The sequence below is a fragment of the Sinocyclocheilus grahami genome, unplaced genomic scaffold (assembly GCF_001515645.1).
Source record: "Sinocyclocheilus grahami isolate Dianchi unplaced genomic scaffold, SAMN03320097.WGS_v1.1 scaffold411.1, whole genome shotgun sequence".
NCBI lineage: Eukaryota > Metazoa > Chordata > Actinopteri > Cypriniformes > Cyprinidae > Sinocyclocheilus > Sinocyclocheilus grahami.
The window spans coordinates 234,820-257,068 of record NW_015505590.1 but is presented as its reverse complement, the minus strand read 5'-3'; the positions used below and the strand labels follow the sequence as shown (position 1 = coordinate 257,068).

General features: G+C 40.2%; 1 protein-coding gene across 1 annotated transcript in view; it reads right to left on the bottom strand.

Moving 5' to 3' along the window:
• maml1 (mastermind-like transcriptional coactivator 1) overlaps positions 1 to 22,249 on the bottom strand; it is a 47,214-nt gene that overhangs the window by 11,805 nt on the left and 13,160 nt on the right. The window contains exon 2 of the mRNA XM_016232475.1: positions 3,815 to 5,176. Coding sequence (XP_016087961.1) covers positions 3,815 to 5,176 — 1,362 coding nt within the window. The remainder of the gene's footprint in view (positions 1 to 3,814; positions 5,177 to 22,249) is intronic.

Below are 22,249 nucleotides of genomic sequence, written 5' to 3'. Positions count from 1 at the left end.
CTGACTCGTCTGATTACCTAAGGGATCAGAACGATCGGGGGAAAAGCATACAGGAGAAGGTAGGTTCAATGGTGGGCCAACGCGACCTCGCTCTTCGAAAAATAAGTTAGGCAATGAGGGTTGTCTTTTGAGGCAGAGGGGTCAACCTCCGCCCTGCCAAAGATCTCCCAGATTCTCTGAACCGTTTTGGGGTGGAGCATTCACTTTTCTGAGGGGACGTTGCTCCGAGATAGCATGTCTGCTCCTCGGTTCAATATGCCGGGCACATGTGCTGCCCTTAATGAACGCAAGTTGAGATGTGCCCACTCCAAGAGGCATTTTACCATCTCGATAAGGCGTTTCGAGCTGAGCCTGCCCTGGTGATTTATATAGGACACCACTGTCATGATGTCTGAGCGGACTAGCACGTGGTGTCCCTTCAGGTCCGGCAAGAAGGTCTGAAGGGCTCGACATACTGACATCATCTCAAGGCAGTTGATGTGTAGTCGGCTTTCTGAAGCTGAAGGTCGGTCTGCCTTCGCACAGAGCTCCCCAACCCGTGTTGAAAGCATCGGTCGAGACAACCTTTCTTCTGTGAATCAAACCCCTAGTCACGCCCTGCTTGAACCACTGAGGGGTTTTCCAAGGGGCCAGAGCTGTTACACAGGCCTGGCTTACCCTGACTCGAATGCGTCCATGACGCCACGCATGGGGCGGATTTGAATTTGAGGTTTCAGCCAGTACTGAAGGGGTCTCATGCGGAGCAGACCCAGCTGTAGTACCGGTGATGCAGAGGCCATGAGGCCCAGCATCTTTTGAAACTACTTGAGAGGGCAAAAGGCTCCGATTTTGAAAGATGCCGCGTGCTGTTGTATGGCCAGTGCACATTCTGGCGCGACTACAGCCCTCGTGTGGGTGGAGTCGAAAAATGCTCCCAGGAACGAAGTTCGTTGTCTGGGAGACAGAGAGCTCTTGGCAAAATTGACCTTGAGTCCCAGGAGCTCTAAGTGGCTGAGAAGGAGGGACCTGTGGGATATTAGCTCGGCCTCTGACTGGGCTAAGATGAGCCAGTCTTCGAGGTAATTCAGAATGAGGCCTCAGAGGGGAGAGAGCCACATCTGAATGGGCGGTGGCGCAGGTTTCGCTGGCTGCTGAAGGTCTGGGGTGGCTGGTGGCCGTTTGCAGAGCTGGAGTGCTTAGGCAGGAAGTGCCACACTGCCTGGGACGACTTCTGTGCCGCTGTAAAACGCTCTGCAAATCCCTCGATGGCAAGTCCAAACAGGCCCCGTAGGGGAGACCGGAGAGTCGAGGAAGGGGACCTTTGTCAGCCTCCTTAATTTCAGTGAGGTTTAACCATAAGTGGCGTTCCAATACCACTAGGCTGGCCATTGACCTCCCGATGGCCTGTGCTGTAGCCTTCATGGCTTGCAAAGCCAGGTCTGTTGCACCGTGCAGTTCCTTGAAGGCTGCGGGTTCGGGTCCGGACTAGTCTATCCCTTGGAGGAGATACAGCGAGGGCAGACTTCGTTCTGCAGGGCTTGGAGGGGTGAGCAACCTTCGCTTTCCATCCAATGGCAGTGGGTGGGCAGAGGTTCGCAGCCACTGACTCATCAAGAGGAGGTAGTTTTTTATAACCTCGTTCCTCAGCGCCATCCACTGAGGAGAGCGCAGCAGATGAGGATGTGCGAAGGCGAGCCGAGTAGGGAGCACACCATAACTTCGTGAGCTCATCGTGGACCTCCGGGAAGAACGGGGAGGCTCGCTGACGAGGGGCCTGGCGGCGCCCTGGCAGGAACCATTCGTTCAGACGGCTACGAGAGGGCTCCTCCGGCGTAGACCACTCCAGTCCCAGCTCTTTGACTGCTTTAGAGAGGACACGGAAAAGTTTGGTGTCCATCCCTGGCTTGGCAGACGGCAGAGGGGTGGGGTCAGTAGTAGAGCCCGATAGCTCCTCCACCTCAGATGCTGTCATCTAATAGCTAGTCCTCCATTACACCGAACGAGACCATGTCGCTCGCATGTGCCAAGAGACGCTGGTCTGAATGTTCAAAGAGGACGAGAGAAGCCCCTTTGCTTGGCAAGGGCAAGGCACGCGGGATCTAGGCCAGCGTGAGCTCGCTTGTAGCCGAGCGCTCAGTACCCCTGCGCCGCTGTTTTTTCCTCACAGGTCCCTGGGAGGAAGAAAATGGGAGGGCGCAAGGGGCGGAGTCGCTTTCTAAAAAGAAAGCGATCCGAGCGCGTAGAGAAGCGAGACTCATGTTCACGCAATGTGAACACTCCATCTCGGTCAGAGCGGCTTCTGCATGGGGCTTGCCCAGACAGGAAATGCACTCTGAGTGGCCGTCGTCAGCGTGCAGTGCAGTCCTGCACAAGCAGCAATGACGGCGCAGCATTTGAAACAATGCCGCTGCTCTTTTAGAATGGAAATGTGCTTTTTTTAGGTTTTTAGCACTGGTGTCTGCGCCGAACGCTGAAAGCGGCTCGTAGAGCGGGCTGGAACAGCAGAGAGGCGCAGCAGAGAAAGCAGCTTCTGTCCACAGCGAGGCGTGGCAACGGCGAGTGCTTCAAGTCCTGTAGATCAGCGAAGAGAAGATCCTATGGCGAAATGCCCGCTTATATAGCCAGATGGCATTCTGGCAGGCTTCGTCACCATAGGATCGTGCAACTCTGCTGCCGAGCCATTGATTCGTCTTTCAAATACTGCACGAGCCAATGGCCGTGCAGTTACACTGCATGATTGTAAAAGTCTTCAGTCCTCTGAGAAAAAGGTTTTTCCCCATAAGCGTCTAGCGATGCAGTACGAGTGAAGTATCGAAAGGGAACTGCTTGGTTTAACACATTATTCAAAATATCATGTTTTGTCTTTAGCAGAAGAATGAAATTCATATAGGTTAGGATAATTTTTGGGTGAACTGTCCTTTTAAGATTCTCGAGACAGTAACATATTGGTTCTTAAGACAATATTTAGTTACAAATATAGATTAGTTTTGAAGTACTTCATAAAAACTAATTTTAAAAAAAATTACATTTTTATTTTATATGATAAATACACTGAAATTATTAGTCTGTATAAACATGTTTGAAAAATTGTTTTATCAAAATTATAAAAAATTTGAATTTGGAATATTGGAATTTTATAACTCCCCCCTCCATTTGGAAACATTTAATGTTAAAAAAAAAAAAAATTCTGTCATTTACACACCTTTCTGTTGTTCCAAACATGTAAGACTTTGGGTAATCTTTGAAACAAAAATTACTATATTGTAGTGAAACTAAAAGTTAAGTTAAAGTTAAGTTAAAAGTCCAGATAACCAAAACATAAGACCCAAAACAGTCATAAAGGCAATGTAAAGCAAATCCAAATGAATCAAGGAGTAAAAAAAAAAAAAAAAAACCACACGAAGAATACATCAGATATGGTAAACGGAGACTCAAACGTGATGCATAAGAACCAATAAGGTTTGCTGTAGCTCATAACGCACGTGAAAGCTTAACTGTTCACCATATGTGATGTGCTGTATGAATGTGTGTTTGTGTGAATAAAAGTCTAAATTAAAATCGGTTCATCAAATATGCTCATCTAAGCACCCATACATAAAATCTGTGCTTCGAAGATTAACCAAAGTCTTATTGATTTGGAAAAACATGAGGCTGAGTAAATGACCATTTTTGGGTCAACTAAACCCCTCATTAGCAACTAGTGTTGTCAAAAGCACTGACTTTGGTACCAGTCGGTACTGACATTTTAAAAACGTCCATTTCTCGCTAACAGTCGGTACTTTTGACAACACTATGTGCAACAGATGTGATGACTGCAGTGAGAAGGTGGTCTTACCGGAGCATGCTGGTGGTGCGCTGGTCTGAAGTTCATGCTGGTCGGCCTCTGCTTCGCCATCTGCTGATGTCGCATCAGGTTAAGGATGGCCTGGTTCTGTTTGTTCTGGCTCTGTGTGGCCTGAGGGCCCCTGGGTGCACCAGGCGCTCCAGCCTCATAATGGGACAGGGGTTTAGTGTTACTGTAGTCCAGCATGGCAGCCTGGGCTCCTGGGTTGGGTGGGTGGCTGAGGGGCCCCGTGGGCGCGGCTGGGTGACTTAACATGTTGCCGTGTCCACCGGGCTGCATGTAGCCGGCTGGAGCACCTGCTTTGGGAGAACCCTTGTTGGGCATGAGCAGGGTCTTGGGGTTGGGGAAGTCTTGCGGGTACAAAGAAGGGCTGGTGGACTTCTCAAGGCCAAAGGTTCCGCCCATTTGACTTTGGGTGGGAGCATTTTGGGGCCAAGATGTTGAATGGTTGGGCTGCTGGTGGAATTTCGCAGCTTGCTGTGGCTTTTGTTGTTGAGGAGGCTTCTGAACCACATGCTGCTGCAATATCGCCCTCTGCTGCTCGCGTGCCGCTAACTGCTGCAGTTGCTGCGCGGGGGACAGGTCTTTGGGTGGTGCGGGCAGCAGGTGATTTGGGAGTGGTCTGGTGGGCTGCTGCTGCACGGGCAGGGCCGGCGATGTGGCCGGAGCCGTTGCGGGGGAGTTGGTGTGAAGCGGAGGCCCAGATGAGGTGGGTCTCACCTGAGGTGAACCGTTGCAAGAGTCCTGATCGAAGGCGGAGGAAGCCGTAGCGGGGGAATATTCAGTTTTCACGCTGACCAGATCTGGCGGCAGCAAGCTCTGAGCTGCACCGGCGCACGGGAGCTCGGGGTCCTTGCGATCTCCAAAACTGTCACTGAAGAGCTCCTGGATGTCCTCGTAGGGTACGGAGCGGTTGAACTCCTCCATGATCTCACTCCAGTCCTGATCGTTGAGGTTGAGGTCAGGGAAGAGGCTGTTGTTTCCATTTGCACCTCCACAAGGCATTATGCAGGGCAAGATATCATCTACCGGCTCTTGCTTCATTTCTTTCAGGCGGAAATCGGACTCTGAGCCACGTAATGCACCACTATCGGTTAGACCGGACCCGTTGTGCTCTGCACCGACTGCTCTGTGGTTCCCATTGGCCATCATGGCTTCGGTACTCACGTTATGTTTGGAGTCTATAGGTGAGAGAGGAGGCACTGTGCCATTCGAGACCCCATTAAGACCCCCCAATGCATCCTCAACACAGGCTTTTTTATTGGGAGGGTAGCCATCGGTGAAACCATTGACCTGGTCACGGCCTAGAGGTGAACCAGCATTCTCCAACTTCCTCTTGACAGTCTCCTGTAACTGCACATATAAAATACAACAAATTAATATTTAACAAGCAGTTCATTTAGGTTTTTACTTCATATTTGTTACAAAGTTGTAAAACGTGCCATGCAAACTTGATAAAACTTAAAACATGTCGATGAACTTTAATCAACATCCAGGTTTTTTTTAATTACATGGATTCGTAAGTTATGATGGGAATTTTAGGTGCTGTGACTAATTATAAATCACCGTTTGTCATTAAAATGACCCTGCAGCGTGACAATTGTTTTTACAAATATTCAGATATTTAAGTATATACAAGAATTTTATGTCAGTTACCCTCAAGATAAGCATTTCTTTCCATTTTCCAGAGTCACAACTACATGTAAGATTTATGTTTGCCAGCAAAGATGTTGGTCCCATTTTATTTTCACTAAATAATTATACACTAGACAATGTAGATCAAATTTTAGATAAACAGCTGAAAATAAGTACTGAGCAATGATGTTGATATGCTGTGGGCTGGTATATTATTCATGACACATATGTGCATTATGAGAATTAGCTCAAGAAACTCCCACTCTCATGTTCAGAAATCCTAAACACACTTTTTGAATTGCATACCCTATTAAATAAATCAACATCAGGTTGTTAAAAGATGTGTAATATGTGTTACTAAAAGGACAAACATTGTGGACTAATAATGCCATTTTTCTACATACATTAATGATAATTATGAACTCGTTTTACAACAATTCACTTTAATAGGCAGACTTTTAGGAATGAATCATGCACTTAAAACTGAAGGGCCACTGCTCTCCCATCATAAACATTTAGGCCTGCATATGGTGTGCTGTATGACTTTTAAGATCAGCTTATGCACTGCATGCAGTTGTTAATACACACTAAATAAATTCACACATTATTATTTAGTAACTGTAAATTCCTAGAAAACTTCTTAATAAATGTGTCTACTCTTGAGTTGTGACCGGCTAAAGAGTATGCGTCTTTGTCATCAGTTTCTGAGCATTTCTACATATTATTCATGAGAAGGAACTTTATCCAATCAAGGCACTGTATTATGCATGTGATATTTTGTATTTTTTAATATTACAACATGTCATTTAAATGTTTCAGCTGCACTGATTCAACTTTATCATCTTGTTGTTCAGAGACATACGTGTGAAACGTGTGCATTTCTTCAGTGCAGTAGGTGCTCTAAACATATGGCATAGTGTTTGCAAACATTCCATTGCATCTTTTTCAAATAAAATGACATTGACAATAAATGTCAATAATGGCGATAAATAGAAGACAATGTAGTAAACCGAAAACTCAAAGAAGAATGAAAAGTAAACATGCCTTTATTCTTCCTGCTTTACAAGTAATTTGCTCAGAGACTGTAATGCTAGTAAATGCGACGAAGATATGAAATATATTTCAAATGTTCTTCCTTGTATTTCATACACAACAATAACTCTCATGAAATGATATTTCTTAAGAATGGTTTAACAAAACCTACTTGTTTTTCATAGGGCAAAATTTTTCATCTTTTTCAAATAAAATGACATTGACAATAAATGTCAATAATGGCGATAAATAGAAGACAATGTAGTAAACCGAAAACTCAAAGAAGAATGAAAAGTAAACATGCCTTTATTCTTCCTGCTTTACAAGTAATTTGCTCAGAGACTGTAATGCTAGTAAATGCGACGAAGATATGAAATATATTTCAAATGTTCTTCCTTGTATTTCATACACACCAATAACTCTCATGAAATGATATTTCTTAAGAATGGTTTAACAAAACCTACTTGTTTTTCATAGGGCAAAATTTTAAAAATTCAGCAAAGTGCTTACTCTTATTTTTTTTCTCCACTCACATTTTAGTATTCATTACCCTTTATAATGAGTGTGTTGAAGTTCTGTGTTTTATTGGTTGTTTTCTCCTCTCCTCCTTCCCTCTACACTCCCACTTTTCCACAGCATTACAGGCCCATTTCTTGAGTCTTCAAATTTGAGGTGTGAACGACTAGTGCTAAAATGGGGGATTCATGACACTTTAACAAATTTAAATGTGATTGTTTACTTGCGCCACCCAATTTAAAACTATAGTATTAACCACAAATGTATGGCTACTGTATGCAAACAAATACCATGTCACAGGAACTGAAACTCCCCTTCTTTTTTTGGACATAATCTGAGATTTGGAGGGCTGGTGCATGATGGGAAGCCAAAATATTGATTTCAAAGTGTTTGGCGTTTAATAGGAACAAAATGAGGTTTGAAAACAGAAAATGATGTGCAGTTTTTGACCCATCTTTCTCAACAGACTTGAGCCACTGTGTGCCGACCTATGGTCTGGCTGTGAAGAGAAGGCATGCGGCCCGTCTGAAGTGAACTCCCCCTCCCAACAGCAGCAGCACACTGCAGAGTTTCTGAACCTGAAAAACTGGTCTGTATGTATCAGCTACAGTCACTTTTCTGAGACGACCTCGCTTGGGCGGCACACCCACAAAAACGTCCTTTCTTTCAAACATGCTAAAACTCTTCCCAAAGCAATTTTTTTTTACTGACGTACGCCTCTTAATCTCTTGCACTCTTACTTTCCCCTCCATCTTTGTGCCTCCCCCGCAGGCTTGAGCCACATGAGTCTAATTACCATGTGTATGAACGTGTATCCCACAACAAAAGAGTCAGCCCACGGACCGCGGAGGGGTGCGGGAGTGTGCCAAATTCCTGCCCATGCACAGTTCAGGCTCAGCTTGCCTTTGAAGCACTGCCTGCTACAACGGACAACCCCCGACCGCACGGGGCCCAAGGGCAGCGAGCGCCATTTGAGTGCAGCGATCAATATTAGAGCAAAGACTCGGGTCACTACACTCAGTTTTGTGGTTACAGCTACTTCACAAACAAGGGGCAAAGTCCAACAAGTGTTTACGTCGTTTAGTGAAGTTAGTAATTAGTACTTTAATGGTCGAGAGCAGCCAAAAATCTGTACGTGCAATTCAAACCAGCTGTTCATTTATTAGTGCTTTTTGCCAAGACAAAGCAGTACTAACCCCAAGCACTAAACTTCAGTATGTAACTGTGGTACACACTATGGATTCACCAAAATGACAATTCTTGGCTGAGAACAAAGACAAACAAAATGAAACACTGGGCTGAAGACCGAAGGCCGAATACGTTTAATTGCGTTTTTTCCCCCCATGTTTTGTTTTTCACCATTGCATAAATTAAATAGACAAAAATAGCTTTTTACTGTTAAATTACAAAACAACAATTTAAAATGATTTACTTAACACTGAACATTAGGGCGTGGCAATTTTTCAGATTTTATCGATTAATTCGAATTTAATGTTTTGCCATGATTTTATTTTTTAGAAATTGAGGAATCGCGATTTTGAATAGAAATCTTACCAAACGTTAGAATTAGACACTTTGGGAACAAGCCAGTGATAACAGTAAAGAGAAAAGAACGATCCGACCACATGTCGGCGCACGTGATTAACCTCTCACGTGTGACACGCTCATATCACTAGGCGCCATTCACACAGAATGCGCTTGTGTTGACAAAGATGCGACATGGGCAGTGGAATAGAAAAAACATGCAAGAATATGGGAGTGAGCTTCTTTTAACTTTTAACGCTGCAATTGATGCGAGTGCAACAGTCAAACACGGCTATGTTCACATAGAAAAAATAATGGAAAAGCAGCACAAGCAAATAAAAAACCTGAAACTACTGTATGTCTGATATTTCATGTTTGCATCATGGTGACAGACTGAAAGCTGCTGTTGTTTTTATAGAACATTTATAGACCGTAATAGTCTACTGGTGTTATATCTTCAGTCATTTTGAATTTGAATTACCTTGACTTTTGAGATTTTTTTTAAATCATTTTCCTCATATTAAACCTCTATCTCTCCTGCTCTACAAGTGCCTCCTGCTGGCAGAGAATGAATTTGCATATATACATGCCGCCACAAATAAAGTGCAAGTCTGTGGGAAACACAGCTTCTGTTATGAATATTATTCAATATTTTAATTTGAATGTCGGATTGAAATGAACATTGCTGTTATTAGAGTAGTTAACGCCTCTGGCTTGCTTAGTTGGGGACACTTCATTTCCAGTGATATCGTTGACATAATTGCAAAGATATTATTTAAACTGAGCTGGATGTTGACATCACTGAATTCAATGATGAACTGTCTTTAACTGAAAAATTAGTGTTTACTATTGTCATTTTGCATTATTGACACTATTTTCCTAATTAATGCTGTTCAGTTGCTTTGACACAATCTGTATTGTTAAAAGCGCTATATAAATAAAGGTGACTTGACTTAATCGTTAGCATAAGCGCGGCTAACGCTAATATAATGAGCATTAGAATGAAGTTTCTTTATTAACTATTTAATGCTCCTATAACTTTTATTAGGGTAAAATAATAAAATAATGACATTTACTATTTTTACAAACCAGAGGCTTTTAAATGAATTGTGAATCTAAAATATGCATGTTAGAGAATGTACAAATGGTTAACATTGTGTCATATCAGTCAGAAAAGCAGTTCTGGTCTTTTTTTAAGCTAACTTAGTTGTTATTCTTGGCTGAATAACTCTAGAAGGTTTTAAAAGCCCTTTAAAATTAAATATGTACACAGTTTGGATTAAATGAATGTATAGGCAAATTTTTTAATTAGCATGTTTTTGTGTTTTGCTTTGGTACTGAAAACAGTGGATTTTCACTGGTATTGGTACCGAATACTGAAATTTTGTTAACGTGACCACTATTTAGGACTACATCAAATGGAAGACTTTTCAGACGTGCACTCCACTTCGCCTCAGCGCAAGGCGCGAGTCAAACGAGTGCGGAAACGGTACAAGTGACGAGACAGGTTCAGTAGAATATCAGTGAACTGCGGTCAGATGAGATGTTGTCAGGCCATATGTCAGTAAAAACGAATTTTCCTGTCTAGTCGACCATTACACTGTGCTTGTAGCTTGTGCTCTTCAATTGCATGCACAAATACGGCGGCGCGCACTGTAGCCCGTATTATTCCATATTAAAGTGCAAATGAAACGACATTTCATGTCCCAACACCTCGCGCACAGGAAGTCGTGCGCGTGATCGAAGCAGTTGGATATAGTGGTGTATTAGAGGTAAAAAATGATATAAATACTGTTCGGTTTCTGGCACAAACCAATCGTTTCGTGTGTTGGGACATCAATGTATTGTCACGAGCCGCAGGGTTTAATTTGGATTTGTCTGTGCATGTTTTTTTTACTCTCATAGACTTTGTTACCATTGCCATCCATTATAAGACTGATGGACTCCAACGGTTGGACTTAAAAATCATCAAATGTGTTCTACTGAAGAAACAAAGTCACCTACATCTTGGATGCCCTGGGGGTAAGCAGATAAACATCAAATTTTCATTTTTGGGTGAACTATCCCTTAAATAACTGCCTTAGCCTGCATATCAATGGCTCAAGCCTCAGTTATCAGCTCTAAAATGACGTTTTGGAATTTGCAACGGAAGGTTTGGGATGAGGTGTGTAAAAAAATTAGTTCAACCCACACGAGATTTCAGGACGGAAACATGTCAAATGTCTTGAAACTAATTATCTGAACAATGTCTTGATGTGTGGTTGGGACTCCAGGCCGTTAAAATTATTAGAGAAATAATGCACTCCCGGAGGTGGTTATGTGGCCACGACTATATGGTATGGTCTTTCTCAGTTCTCAAACAAATTAAGAACTATTAGATTTTTATTGACTGAACGCAAGCGCTTGTAACGGTTTCCACTGATTAAGAAATATTTTTGTTTGCTTGGGTGGTAATATTAGGTCTATTATATTAATAGGGAAGGGGGCCCAAAAATGTGAAAATAGGTAAATCTGGACCTGCCATCTAATGTGTTTTGGCCATGTAATGTTGCTGAAATTAAATATGTTATTACCTCTGAGTCAGAGCAGCGATCATGGAAGAGAGAACACAAGCAGACAGCGCTGGAAGCTGCTAATGCTCATCAGTAAATCAATGGAAAATAAATAGAAATCATGATTCTGTCTGAGCTATGCGTTTTAAAACGAACACTAACTAGTGTAAATGTAGCCTAACAGATGTGTAAACTGAAGACTATTTGAGCTTTATTAAAACTATTTTGCACTGATTTATTGTGTTGGTTACATTTTGTTCCTTTGTGCAGTGGCTCAGGAGATGAGTCTTTGAGTTTGTATAAACATCAACAAGTTGAAAAATAAAACCAAAGTTTTTTTTTTAGATAATGTAATCTTGTTAAAATTGATTTCATAAAATTGGTATAGAAAAAAAGGTATCGTTCAGGAACTGGTATCGAAATCGAAAAATTTTGAACGATACCCAGCCCTAGCAAACTACGCCAGAGCGCGTACACACCTCACGCACCGGATGCCATGCGCGCGCCCAAAGACAGTTGGACATAGTGCTGTATTAGAGGTAAAACATGATATAAATACTGTTCGGTTTCTGGCACAAACCGATCGTTTCGTGTCTTAGGACATCAATGTGTCGTCACGAGCCGCAGGGTTTAATTTGGATTTGTCTCTGCATGTTTTTTTTACTCATAGATTTTTTTTACCATTGCCATGCATTATACGACTGATAGACTGCAACGGTTAAAGTTCAAAATCATCATATGTGTTCTACTGAAGAAACAAATTCACCTACATCTTGGATGCCCTGGGGGTAAGCAGATAAACATCAAATTTTCATTTTTGGGTGAACTATCCCTTTAACCCTGGTCAGTAGCTGTGAAAGGCCAGCTGCAGACCAAGTGCTGAACAAGAACAGAGTTATGTTGAGTCATACTGCGAGGAAGGGAAAAACAACTAGATGCACTACAGTTCGGCACAGAGCTTTGTGTTCAAGACTCACTCTTATAGCATAAGCTAACTAAAACCAACAGCCCATCTATAGAAAGTTCAAGTTCAACATCACATGATCTGCACTTAAACTGGTAGCTGACCCAAAAAATAAACATTATTTATTATTTACCCCTCACGCTGTTACAAACCCATATGATTTTCTTTCTTCCATTGCAATTTGTGCAATTTAAGCTTTTCTTATTGTATGGAAGGTGTGTCTTGTGTACCACCCGAAGGAAAAGTCATGTTAAGTCATATGATTGTAACATTTGAGGGCGAGTAAATTAGTTTTTTGAGTGAACTATTCTTTTAAGACTTAAAAACACTGTAAGACCAGGCTATAAGAGTGGGACAGCACATATATTTCCTGAGACTTAGGTGTACTGTAGCGATATATAAGTGTGCAAGCACACAGAGACATTCAGCTGTCCACGGGCCACTGGGAACAATAGTGAGTCAGTGGTGTGGGCGAGCAGAGGGAGGGGTGAATGTGAGCAGACCTGAGTCATCCTAAATGCTGTGCATCATCACGTCAGCATGACCATCTCAAAACTACGGCAGCGCTGTCCTACAGCTAAACTCAGACTTTTTCAAACTACAGCCTTTAAGCCTAACAACCTCCAAACTAGTCTGACTGCCCCAAACACAAAACATAACCTACTTGACCAGATAACACTAGCACAAATTCTAACCTAACTGTCCTGCTAGAGCCTATAAAAACCCACCAATACTGCCCTTACCGTGTAGTTAACATGAACAATGTGTTTTCAACATGATTTTATTTATTTGAAATAGCCCTGCATTGATACGAAGTTTTATTAAAAGTGCATTCTCTTAACATCTTAATCAACAAGCCATATTAACTGATTGCTAGACTTCTACATTTTTTTTTTAAAAGATGTTCTCAGTATATATTCACTATTCCAAGCCAAAAGAGCCCAACCTCAAGTCTCTGTCTCGGTTTAGGGATGTGAATGGCTAATCATCTTGAATCAACAATCGATGACCTTAATAAATAAGGTTTTTAATCAATTCCAGCTTAAAAGCACTCCGTAATCATGCGAGCACATCAAAAACATAAAAATCATTGACCTAAAACATATAAAGTGTTGGAGTGCTTCCTTGCAAGTAAAAAATATTTGCGTCATAACTGTATGTTAAAGTCAGCATGAAATGAAAATGTCAGACTTCTCTCTGGTGATGTATGCTGGACTTCTCCATTCATTTAGTTCTCTTAAACCCACCCCTGCAAAGTTCATATGCCTACACTCAAAAGTGGAACGCCCACAATTTAACATCCAATCAACAACTGATGCATAGAACCAAGTCCCACTTCTCTGTCCGTTTGAATAAGTGTTGTGAGTGAGGTGTGAGAGGAGAGAGTGCTGTGTCTTTAAAGAGATAAAAAAAATTTACTCACCCTCATAATGTTCCAAACCCTTAAAGGGCTAGTTCACCCAAAAATGAAAATTACCCCATAAATTACTCACCCTCAAGCCATCCTAGGTGTATATGACTTTCTTCTTTCAGACGAATCCAGTCGGAGTTATATTAAAAATGGTCTTTGACCTTTCAAGCTGTTTAATGCCACTCAGCGGGTGTTGCATGCATCAGTCCAAAAGAAGTTAAATAAAAAGCACTCATCCATAAAAAAAGTCTCTCACACGGCTCCGGGGGGTGGACAAAGGCCTCCTGTAGCAAATTGATGCATTTATGAAAGAAAAATGTCCATATTCAAAAAAGTAATAATCACTTTAATGTAGGGGTGTGCGATATATATCGTCTGCGATAATATCGTAATTGTTGTTTTAACAATGCGATTTGACATTATCGAGTATTTTGCAAAAAGCCATTCAAAACATCCCTACAGAGCGCACGCATACATTACGTGAAGACTAATCTAGACTAGTGCGTGTGCGCATTTAGTGTTTTCTTTCACTGCATGATTCGGTCTATTAAAATGCAGTTTTAAAATTTAGAATGATCACAAATTCAAGACATGATGGCAGAAAATCTATATATTTATACCACTTCATATAGTTATTCAATTTCACACGAAGAGAGCCGTTTTTCTCAAAATTACCATGATTACAAACGTGACATTGAATTCAATAAACAATAAGTTAATTAAGAGACTTACGTTTTAGACACCATATTGCTTGTTTTTGCTCTATTTTGCCAACAAAAATAATTCTGAATACAGCCACAGTGCTCTTTTGTGTCTCTGAGCAACATGACGGTGTTTCGTTCTTGAATGAATCAACCGTTTAAATGATTCGGTTCAATCGCAATGACTCACTTATTAACAGTGATTTGCTGCCACCTGCTGGCGGTCTTAATTTCAAATTTCGTCTTTTTCTTTTTTTTCATGTTTTAAATCATTTCAAATATCAGTATTCAACGTTTTATGTTTAATATATCAAAACATTATTTATGCATTTGTAATTGCAGGTTAAATGCATTCATGTCTTGCATTAAACAAAATACATGTGTGTACATCTAAATGCCACAGCTGCCAGATGCAGCTTCTGTGTTGATTTAAGTTGCTTGGTAACAGCCCAAATGTCTTATTATTCTAATTCCCTGACTAAATGTAAGAATTTGACTCAAAAGATAAATGGACACTTTTAGAAAAAATGGCTTTATAAAAGGTAAAAATGCCCATAAAATGCAAAAATCAGTTTAAACTTATTGGAAAAGATTAATTTCTATCAGTATGAACTGACCACCACACAGAATATGAAGAATATTAAAAACATTAGGAGTCAGCTGTCTTCGGCAGTCCTTAAGGTACCAGCACAATAACACACTCAGCAAAATATCGTCTAATTATCGTTATCGATAAAATATCGAGATATAATTTGTCGTCAATATCGCACACCCCTACTTTAATCTAGCTTGCGCCAACAGTTGCACACGGAAGCAGCTCCGGGCTGATGACGTATGAGGTTGGCTTTGCGCATGCGCCGCTCAGAAGTGACGCACGCGGAAGTGCAGGGGAGAGATCAAAACAAAATGTTCACTTATTAGAAGTACAAAACGAGGATCTGTAAAGAAGAATATCAGAGGATTTCGATATAAGCCAAGAGGAGACTAGTTTTCCTTTGCTAAAGTAAGGAAACTTCGCTTCCTTTGCTCCTGTTAACAAACATTGGTTTTCACGAGACTCACCGGCGCATGCGTAACGCTGACCTCATACCTCATCAGCCCGGAACTGCTTCAGTGTACAACTGTTGGCGCAAGCTACATTAAAGTGATTATTACGTTTTGAATATGGATATTTTTCTTACAAAAATGCATCGATTCACTACAGGAGGCCTTTGTTCACCCCCGGAGCCATGTGAGACACTTTTTATTAATGGACGAGTGCTTTTTATTTAACTTGTTTTGGACTGATGCATGCAACACCCGCTGAGTGCCATTGAACAGATTGAAAGATCAAAGACAACTTTTTATATAACTCTGACTGGATCCGTCTGAAAGAAGAAAGTCATATACACCTAGGATGACTTGAGGGCGAGTAATTTATGGGCTAATTTTCATTTTTGGGTGAACTAACGCTTTAAGACTCTCGTTAATCTTCAAAACAAAAATAAAGATATTTTTAATGACAATTTCTGTCCCTCTACTAAAAATCCATTCATAAAAACTTTGATGCTTAAAGGGGACCTATTATGCCTCCTTTTACAAGATGCAAAACAAGTCTCAGGTGTCCACAGAATGTGTCTAAAGTTTCAGATGAAAACACCCTACAGATCATATATTATACCATTTTGAGAAGCAGCAAAAGCATGCTGTTTTCATGCATGTATCTTTAAATGCAAATGAGCTGCTGCTCCCCACCCCCTTTTCCAGAATAGGGCTGTGCCTTTACAGCTCATGCCTTAGATACTCTGCCAAAACAAAACATAGTTCTTTGTCATCAGGAAAGCTTATTATTCGCATGCGTTTTATAGCCATAAAAATCCGGAGCATGCGCACAGAAAGACGCTGTCACACGGCATGGGAGTACTAAAATAAGTTCTCTTTCATGTCTTATTGCACTTAAACTGACAAATACTCCCATAGTTATGTTAAAAACACACAAAGCTTACATAAGCACAGTCGGTTATGTCTGTGAATGTAAACAGCTGGGAAAGAAATTGCATGTTTATATCAGATCTGTGTATTTAGTGACAGCAGCGTAATATACAGTACCTACTGCTGTCTATGCTGTTAATATGACCTAAACAACAACAAAAAGAAAATCACTCACTGCTCTTGACTTAATAACTTCAGTAGCCTTAAGACAGGTCGCATGCCTGCATCGCTTCATTGTCGATGTGCGTCCAATGCATGCTAAAACAAAATATATCTTCGTTAGCTAGCTGTGTACTTGATTCCATACACTATTGGAATTGAATACTCTGCCAAAACAAAACATAGTTCTTTGTCATCAGGAAAGCTTATTATTCGCATGCGTTTTATAGCCATAAAAATCCGGAGCATGCGCACAGAAAGACGCTGTCACACGGCATGGGAGTACTAAAATAAGTTCTCTTTCATGTCTTATTGCACTTAAACTGACAAATACTCCCATAGTTATGTTAAAAACACACAAAGCTTACATAAGCACAGTCGGTTATGTCTGTGAATGTAAACAGCTGGGAAAGAAATTGCATGTTTATATCAGATCTGTGTATTTAGTGACAGCAGCGTAATATACAGTACCTACTGCTGTCTATGCTGTTAATATGACCTAAACAACAACAAAAAGAAAATCACTCACTGCTCTTGACTTAATAACTTCAGTAGCCTTAAGACAGGTCGCATGCCTGCATCGCTTCATTGTCGATGTGCGTCCAATGCATGCTAAAACAAAATATATCTTCGTTAGCTAGCTGTGTACTTGATTCCATAGACACTATTGGAATTGAACTGAACTGAGCTGCACAATGACATCACTGAATCGACAATGAAATGACTTTAACTGAAAAACTGACGGTTCACTATTGTCGTCTTTTTAGAGCAGAAATTAATTTTGTTTGCGCTAAAACAAAATATATCTTCGTTAGCTAGCTGTGTACTTGATTCCATACACTATTGGAATTGAACTGAACTGAGCTGCACGATGACATCACTGAATCGACAATGAAATGACTTTAACTGAAAAACTGACGGTTCACTATTGTCGTCTTTTTAGAGCAGAAATTAATTTTGTTTGCATTATTAACACACTATTTTCCTGTTGAACAGTGTAAATCTACTTTGACAATCTGTATTGCATAAAGCTCTATATAAATAAAAAAACAGGTGGACAGGGGGTGGTCTACAGTCATGGAAGGAGGCTCTGTATATGACTCGAAGGTGGGCTTATTCAAATAGCTAGCTATCTACATAGAAATTGGCTGCAAATAGAAACAGCTCGCCGGATGACAGAGTTTAAGTGTTTTCACACTTGGTTTACTTGCCTGGTCCGAATCAGAGTTTGATTGCTCCCCCCTGCCCCCGCTGGACTGCGTTCATATTATTTTATTTGGATCCGAACCGCGGATCAAGCCAGCAGCTGTTTACCCCATTGCTTAGTAACAACGGTGCAGGAGAAGGCAGCAAAATACTCTCTTCATTTTTAAATATTTATTTTTTTGAACCATTGGTTTTGTTTCCAAAGCTTCAGTACATAATGGCACTTATGTCTGTCTTACGAATGTACTGCAAATGCTCTAAAGGCGATTAGAAATGAGACATACAGCTCACTCCATGCAGCGTGTCTGTCACGCTCGTCATGAAAGTGAGTGAAACACACACACAAACACACATTTTTATCAAATAATACGTCATTAATAGCGGTTCACTTCTGTGATTTGGTATGATTGTGTTCACATCAGCAGCAAACCGTACCGGAGTTCACTTGAACCCCAGACCACCCTTTTTAAATGGACTCTGGTACGGTTCGCGGATGCACACCCGAGTTCAGAAGACCGCGTTCACATCATCCAAACGAACCGAACTCTGAAGTCAATCAAACCCGGGTGCGGACCAAAAGTGCTAGTGTGAAAGCACCCTACACTCTTAAAAATAAAGGTGCTTCACGATGCCATAGAAGAACCTTTTCCCAGCCAGTGTTCAAAACTATCGCCTTACTTTAGCCCGATTCACAACGGTTAGTTTATAATAATGTTTTCTAATTTGAGTGGTACGGGTAGGTTTTCGCGGGAAATTCGAGCATGCCGCTGCGTCATTACGTCACGTCTGTAAACATAAAGAAGTTGTCCCGGGATAAGCTAGCTATCTACATACTAGACTATCGCATGTGAGGATCCTGCAGGTGGCCAATAGTTTATAGCCTTTTCTCACAGCAGCCAGAATAATTAAATGTATCAATTTGATGGCGGATTGTAATCCAGAAAGGATTATGTGTTTATGAAACACATTTGAATTAAATTAAATTATATTCCAGTTTTAAATGTGCTTCTGATTACAGATTAGCCTGGGATTACAAAGATTTGTATTTTAAAGAAAACCAGTTCGAAGGGAGCATAGTTTGCCTTTTGGGTAAAATAATTTCTGGAGCCGAGCCGCCGCTCAACCCACGCAATGAAGATAATTCTGCACACAGCTGCAATTCCAGGTTTTCAAACAGAGATGGCAACAAAGAGGCAAAACTTACGGACTGCAGCTTTAACTAACTGTGTGAGTATAACTGCCTGAGTTATCAAACTAGAGCTGTAACAAAATTATTTTGATGACCGATTAATCTATTGATTATTTTTTTACATTGAATCCATTTATTATTTTGGTCAATTAATCCTTAACAGTAATCTTAGCTAACCTACCTACCTAAAAAAATAATAACCATAACTTCTGCCATTAGTCTTTCAACATTAGTATTTAAATATTTATCTCAAACTCCATCTCTGCATGTTGTTGTGGGTTTGGGTTTATTATAACGTTCATCTGGGAACGCAACATGCGGCATTTTATCAGATGTGTAAGGTAAATCATTTATAAATCTACACAAACTCAGGAGAATACGGTTTCAATCGCGGTTTCAAAATAAAAGCTCAAACCCTCACTCCAAGTTTACACGTTTTGACGTCCACATTCTTTTAATTACAATGGCTGTAGCATTTCTGTCCTAAAGAAATGGCCAAATATTAAAGATTAAGGTGGACATTTGAATGAAATTATGCTTGGTTAATATTAAACAAGTATTAGATCGCACAGCAATGTGTAAAAAGAATCTTCAGGCCGTTGGCGCCCTCTGTAGGCCTTTGTTATAATGCGTAATATACATTAGCTCCATTGTTTATAATACATTATGGATTTTAACAGTTTTGTTCAATAAAACCATATGATATCTTGCTTTTGATACTTTATTTGAACTTATTATTATTGCCACATTGCTATTATATATGTATTTTAAGTAATTTTAAAGGCTATTGTTCACTTACATAAAAAAAAAAAAACAAGTTTTTGGCCTGAGGATCGCCGGATCGGCTTTCACCGTGGACGAAGCGGAGTCCAGCCCGGGGTCGTCACATGTGGTTGCCGCAAGCTCGCCGGACACTCCTTCGTCGAATCCGCCGCCTCTGCTCACTCTAGCCCTCCGGCCGTTCCTCACTTTAGCCCCCGGTCTCTGCTCACTCTAGGCCACCGTGTGTGACACTGTGTTTCGTGGTGAAAGCGAAACTACTTTTTTTGGCCTTCCAAAAGAGGACACGACTAGAAATCAGTGGTTAAGTTGTATTTATAACACTGTTCCAGAACAGTTTAACCCAAATATTCAGATGTGTCCAGCGCATTTTATGGAGAATTTGCCACTCACGATTCAAACGCGAGTTTTTTGGGCAGTGTAGAGTAGTGTTTGTAGTTTGTAATTTCTCTGATCACAAATGCAGACATGGTTTTATGTTTACGCGGCGAGATGCAATGCAACGCGTAAAAAGACAGTACAAGTCATTATAATCCATAATTATGCCCCCACTGGATGCAACGAATGCCTCGTTTATAATGGGTTTTCATGTTTTTGAATCATCGCTCCGGCCTGACAGGGCATCATCACAGTATGGTAAGGGCGTAACATTTCCCTCACACGCTTGAGGTATTCGGCCAATCACAACGCACTGGATAGCTGGCCAATCACAGCACACCTTGCTTTTTCAGACCGATGAGCTTTGTAAAAATCGACGTGTTTCAGAAAGGCGGGACATAGAGAAGAAACAATAATGTACAGTATGTGGAAAATAATGTGTTTTTTAACCTTAAACCGCATAAACACATTTCATTACACCAAATACACAATATAATGTTCTTTTTAGCAACATCTTTTGACCCCTTTAAGTAATTTTGGTAACACTTTACAATAAGGTTCCATTAGTTAATGTTAGTTAATGTATTAACTAGCATGAACAAACAAAGAACAATACATTTATTACAGTATTTATTCATCTTTGTTAATGTTAGTTAATGAAAATACAGTTGTTCATAGTTAGTTCATGTTAATTCACAGCGCATTAACTAATGTTAACAAACACAACTTTTGATTAATAATGCAGCAGTAAATGTTGAAATTAACATTAACTAAGATTAATAAATGCTGTAGAAGTATTGCTCATGCTTAGTTCATGTTAACTAAAGTAGTTAACTAATGAACCTTATTGTAAAGTGTTACCGTCATTTTAAAGGCTTTCACTTACATATTACTACCACAAAACAATTTATTATAATTATAGGGCACTATGAAATCCGTTTTATTTCCAAATTCAGTTTTTTCCATTTTCATTTTTCTATACTCCGTTTTAATGATTAAATTAAATTGTATTAATCAAAAAGCCTGTCTAATTAATTGAGTTTTACAGTTTTATCTTTACCAAATTGTGTTTTCCATTATTTTCTGGATTCCATTATAATGGATCCATTAAACTTTAATAATCAAAAGCATCTCCAATTAATTGATTTTATAAAAAAAAAAAAAAAAGAATCTGAAAAGGATTTTTCAGAAATACTGCACATTTACATTTTTCTCCTAAATAAATTCTGGTAAATAATATTTCTGGTAAATACTCCTTTAAAAAGTGTTTTTTGATTATAATTTTTTTAGTAGTAGTATATATATATATATAAATAAAAATAGTCGTTAGTGGCAGCCCTAGTATGAACGCAACCATATTAAGCATACTAGCAATTAGCATCCACACCAGTGAGTCTTGTTTCGAGTTAAACATGTCAGAGGTTTATGAATTAATGAAACGGTGTGACAAATTGATGTAAATCGACTTATTTTTGTAGCCTTATTTATTCGACTTTAGACTTAAAGTATACTCAACCACAGATGAGCGTGGATGGATGAGTTTGACACACGAGCAGTACCAACTAGAGAACTCTTTTCTGTCTTAACATTCAACTCATGTCTGCGCTGTTTTCAGAACATTAGACCGATTCTCAATTTTTAACTAGTCAACTTGAAAATGTAACTACAACATGATTCAAGTAACTTTTTCTTTAGTAATCCTTTAATTAAAGAAAATTCTATTCCAAGTGCACCACACGTGAAGTTATCAACATTATGTAAATGTTAAACATATCATATTTTTGCAGAAAAGATGCATGAACAACTAAAGCCAGATTCGGATGGTAATTGTTTCTCAAATGGACGTCTGTAAAAATACGCGTACATATCACCTCAGTGATAAAACTCATGGATTCGGATGGTTTTTATTTTAAAAACCTATTTATTATTTGATTATTTAAATCTCCTGTTTAAAAATAGGAAAATAGACGCGCTATAGTTGTATATAATTATACGTGATATAGTTATTTATATATCGGTTTATAATACACATTTTAAAATTGTATTGCATACCTGCCATTTCGAATGTTTATGTGCTTTTCTTCTCTTTCTGCTCCCAGTCGCTGTGGTGGAGCAGTTATGAAGTATTGTTCTTTTAAATACAGTAATAAATATGTATGCAAATTACACCGAAGTACAACAGTTACCTTACGGTGTTTGGGAGTGCTCAAAAAAGGTTTAAACACTGAATTTTTAATTGATTTCTTCTCGTAAACTCAGAGATGTGTGTTGCGCTCATGTCTCTTGCATGAAACGGCATTCTAAAAACACACCACTCAAGTTAAAAGAAGTTCACTCCCGTCTCCCCCCCCCCCCCCCCCCCCCCCCCCCCCCCCCCCCCCCCCTTCACCCCACAACAACAACCCGTC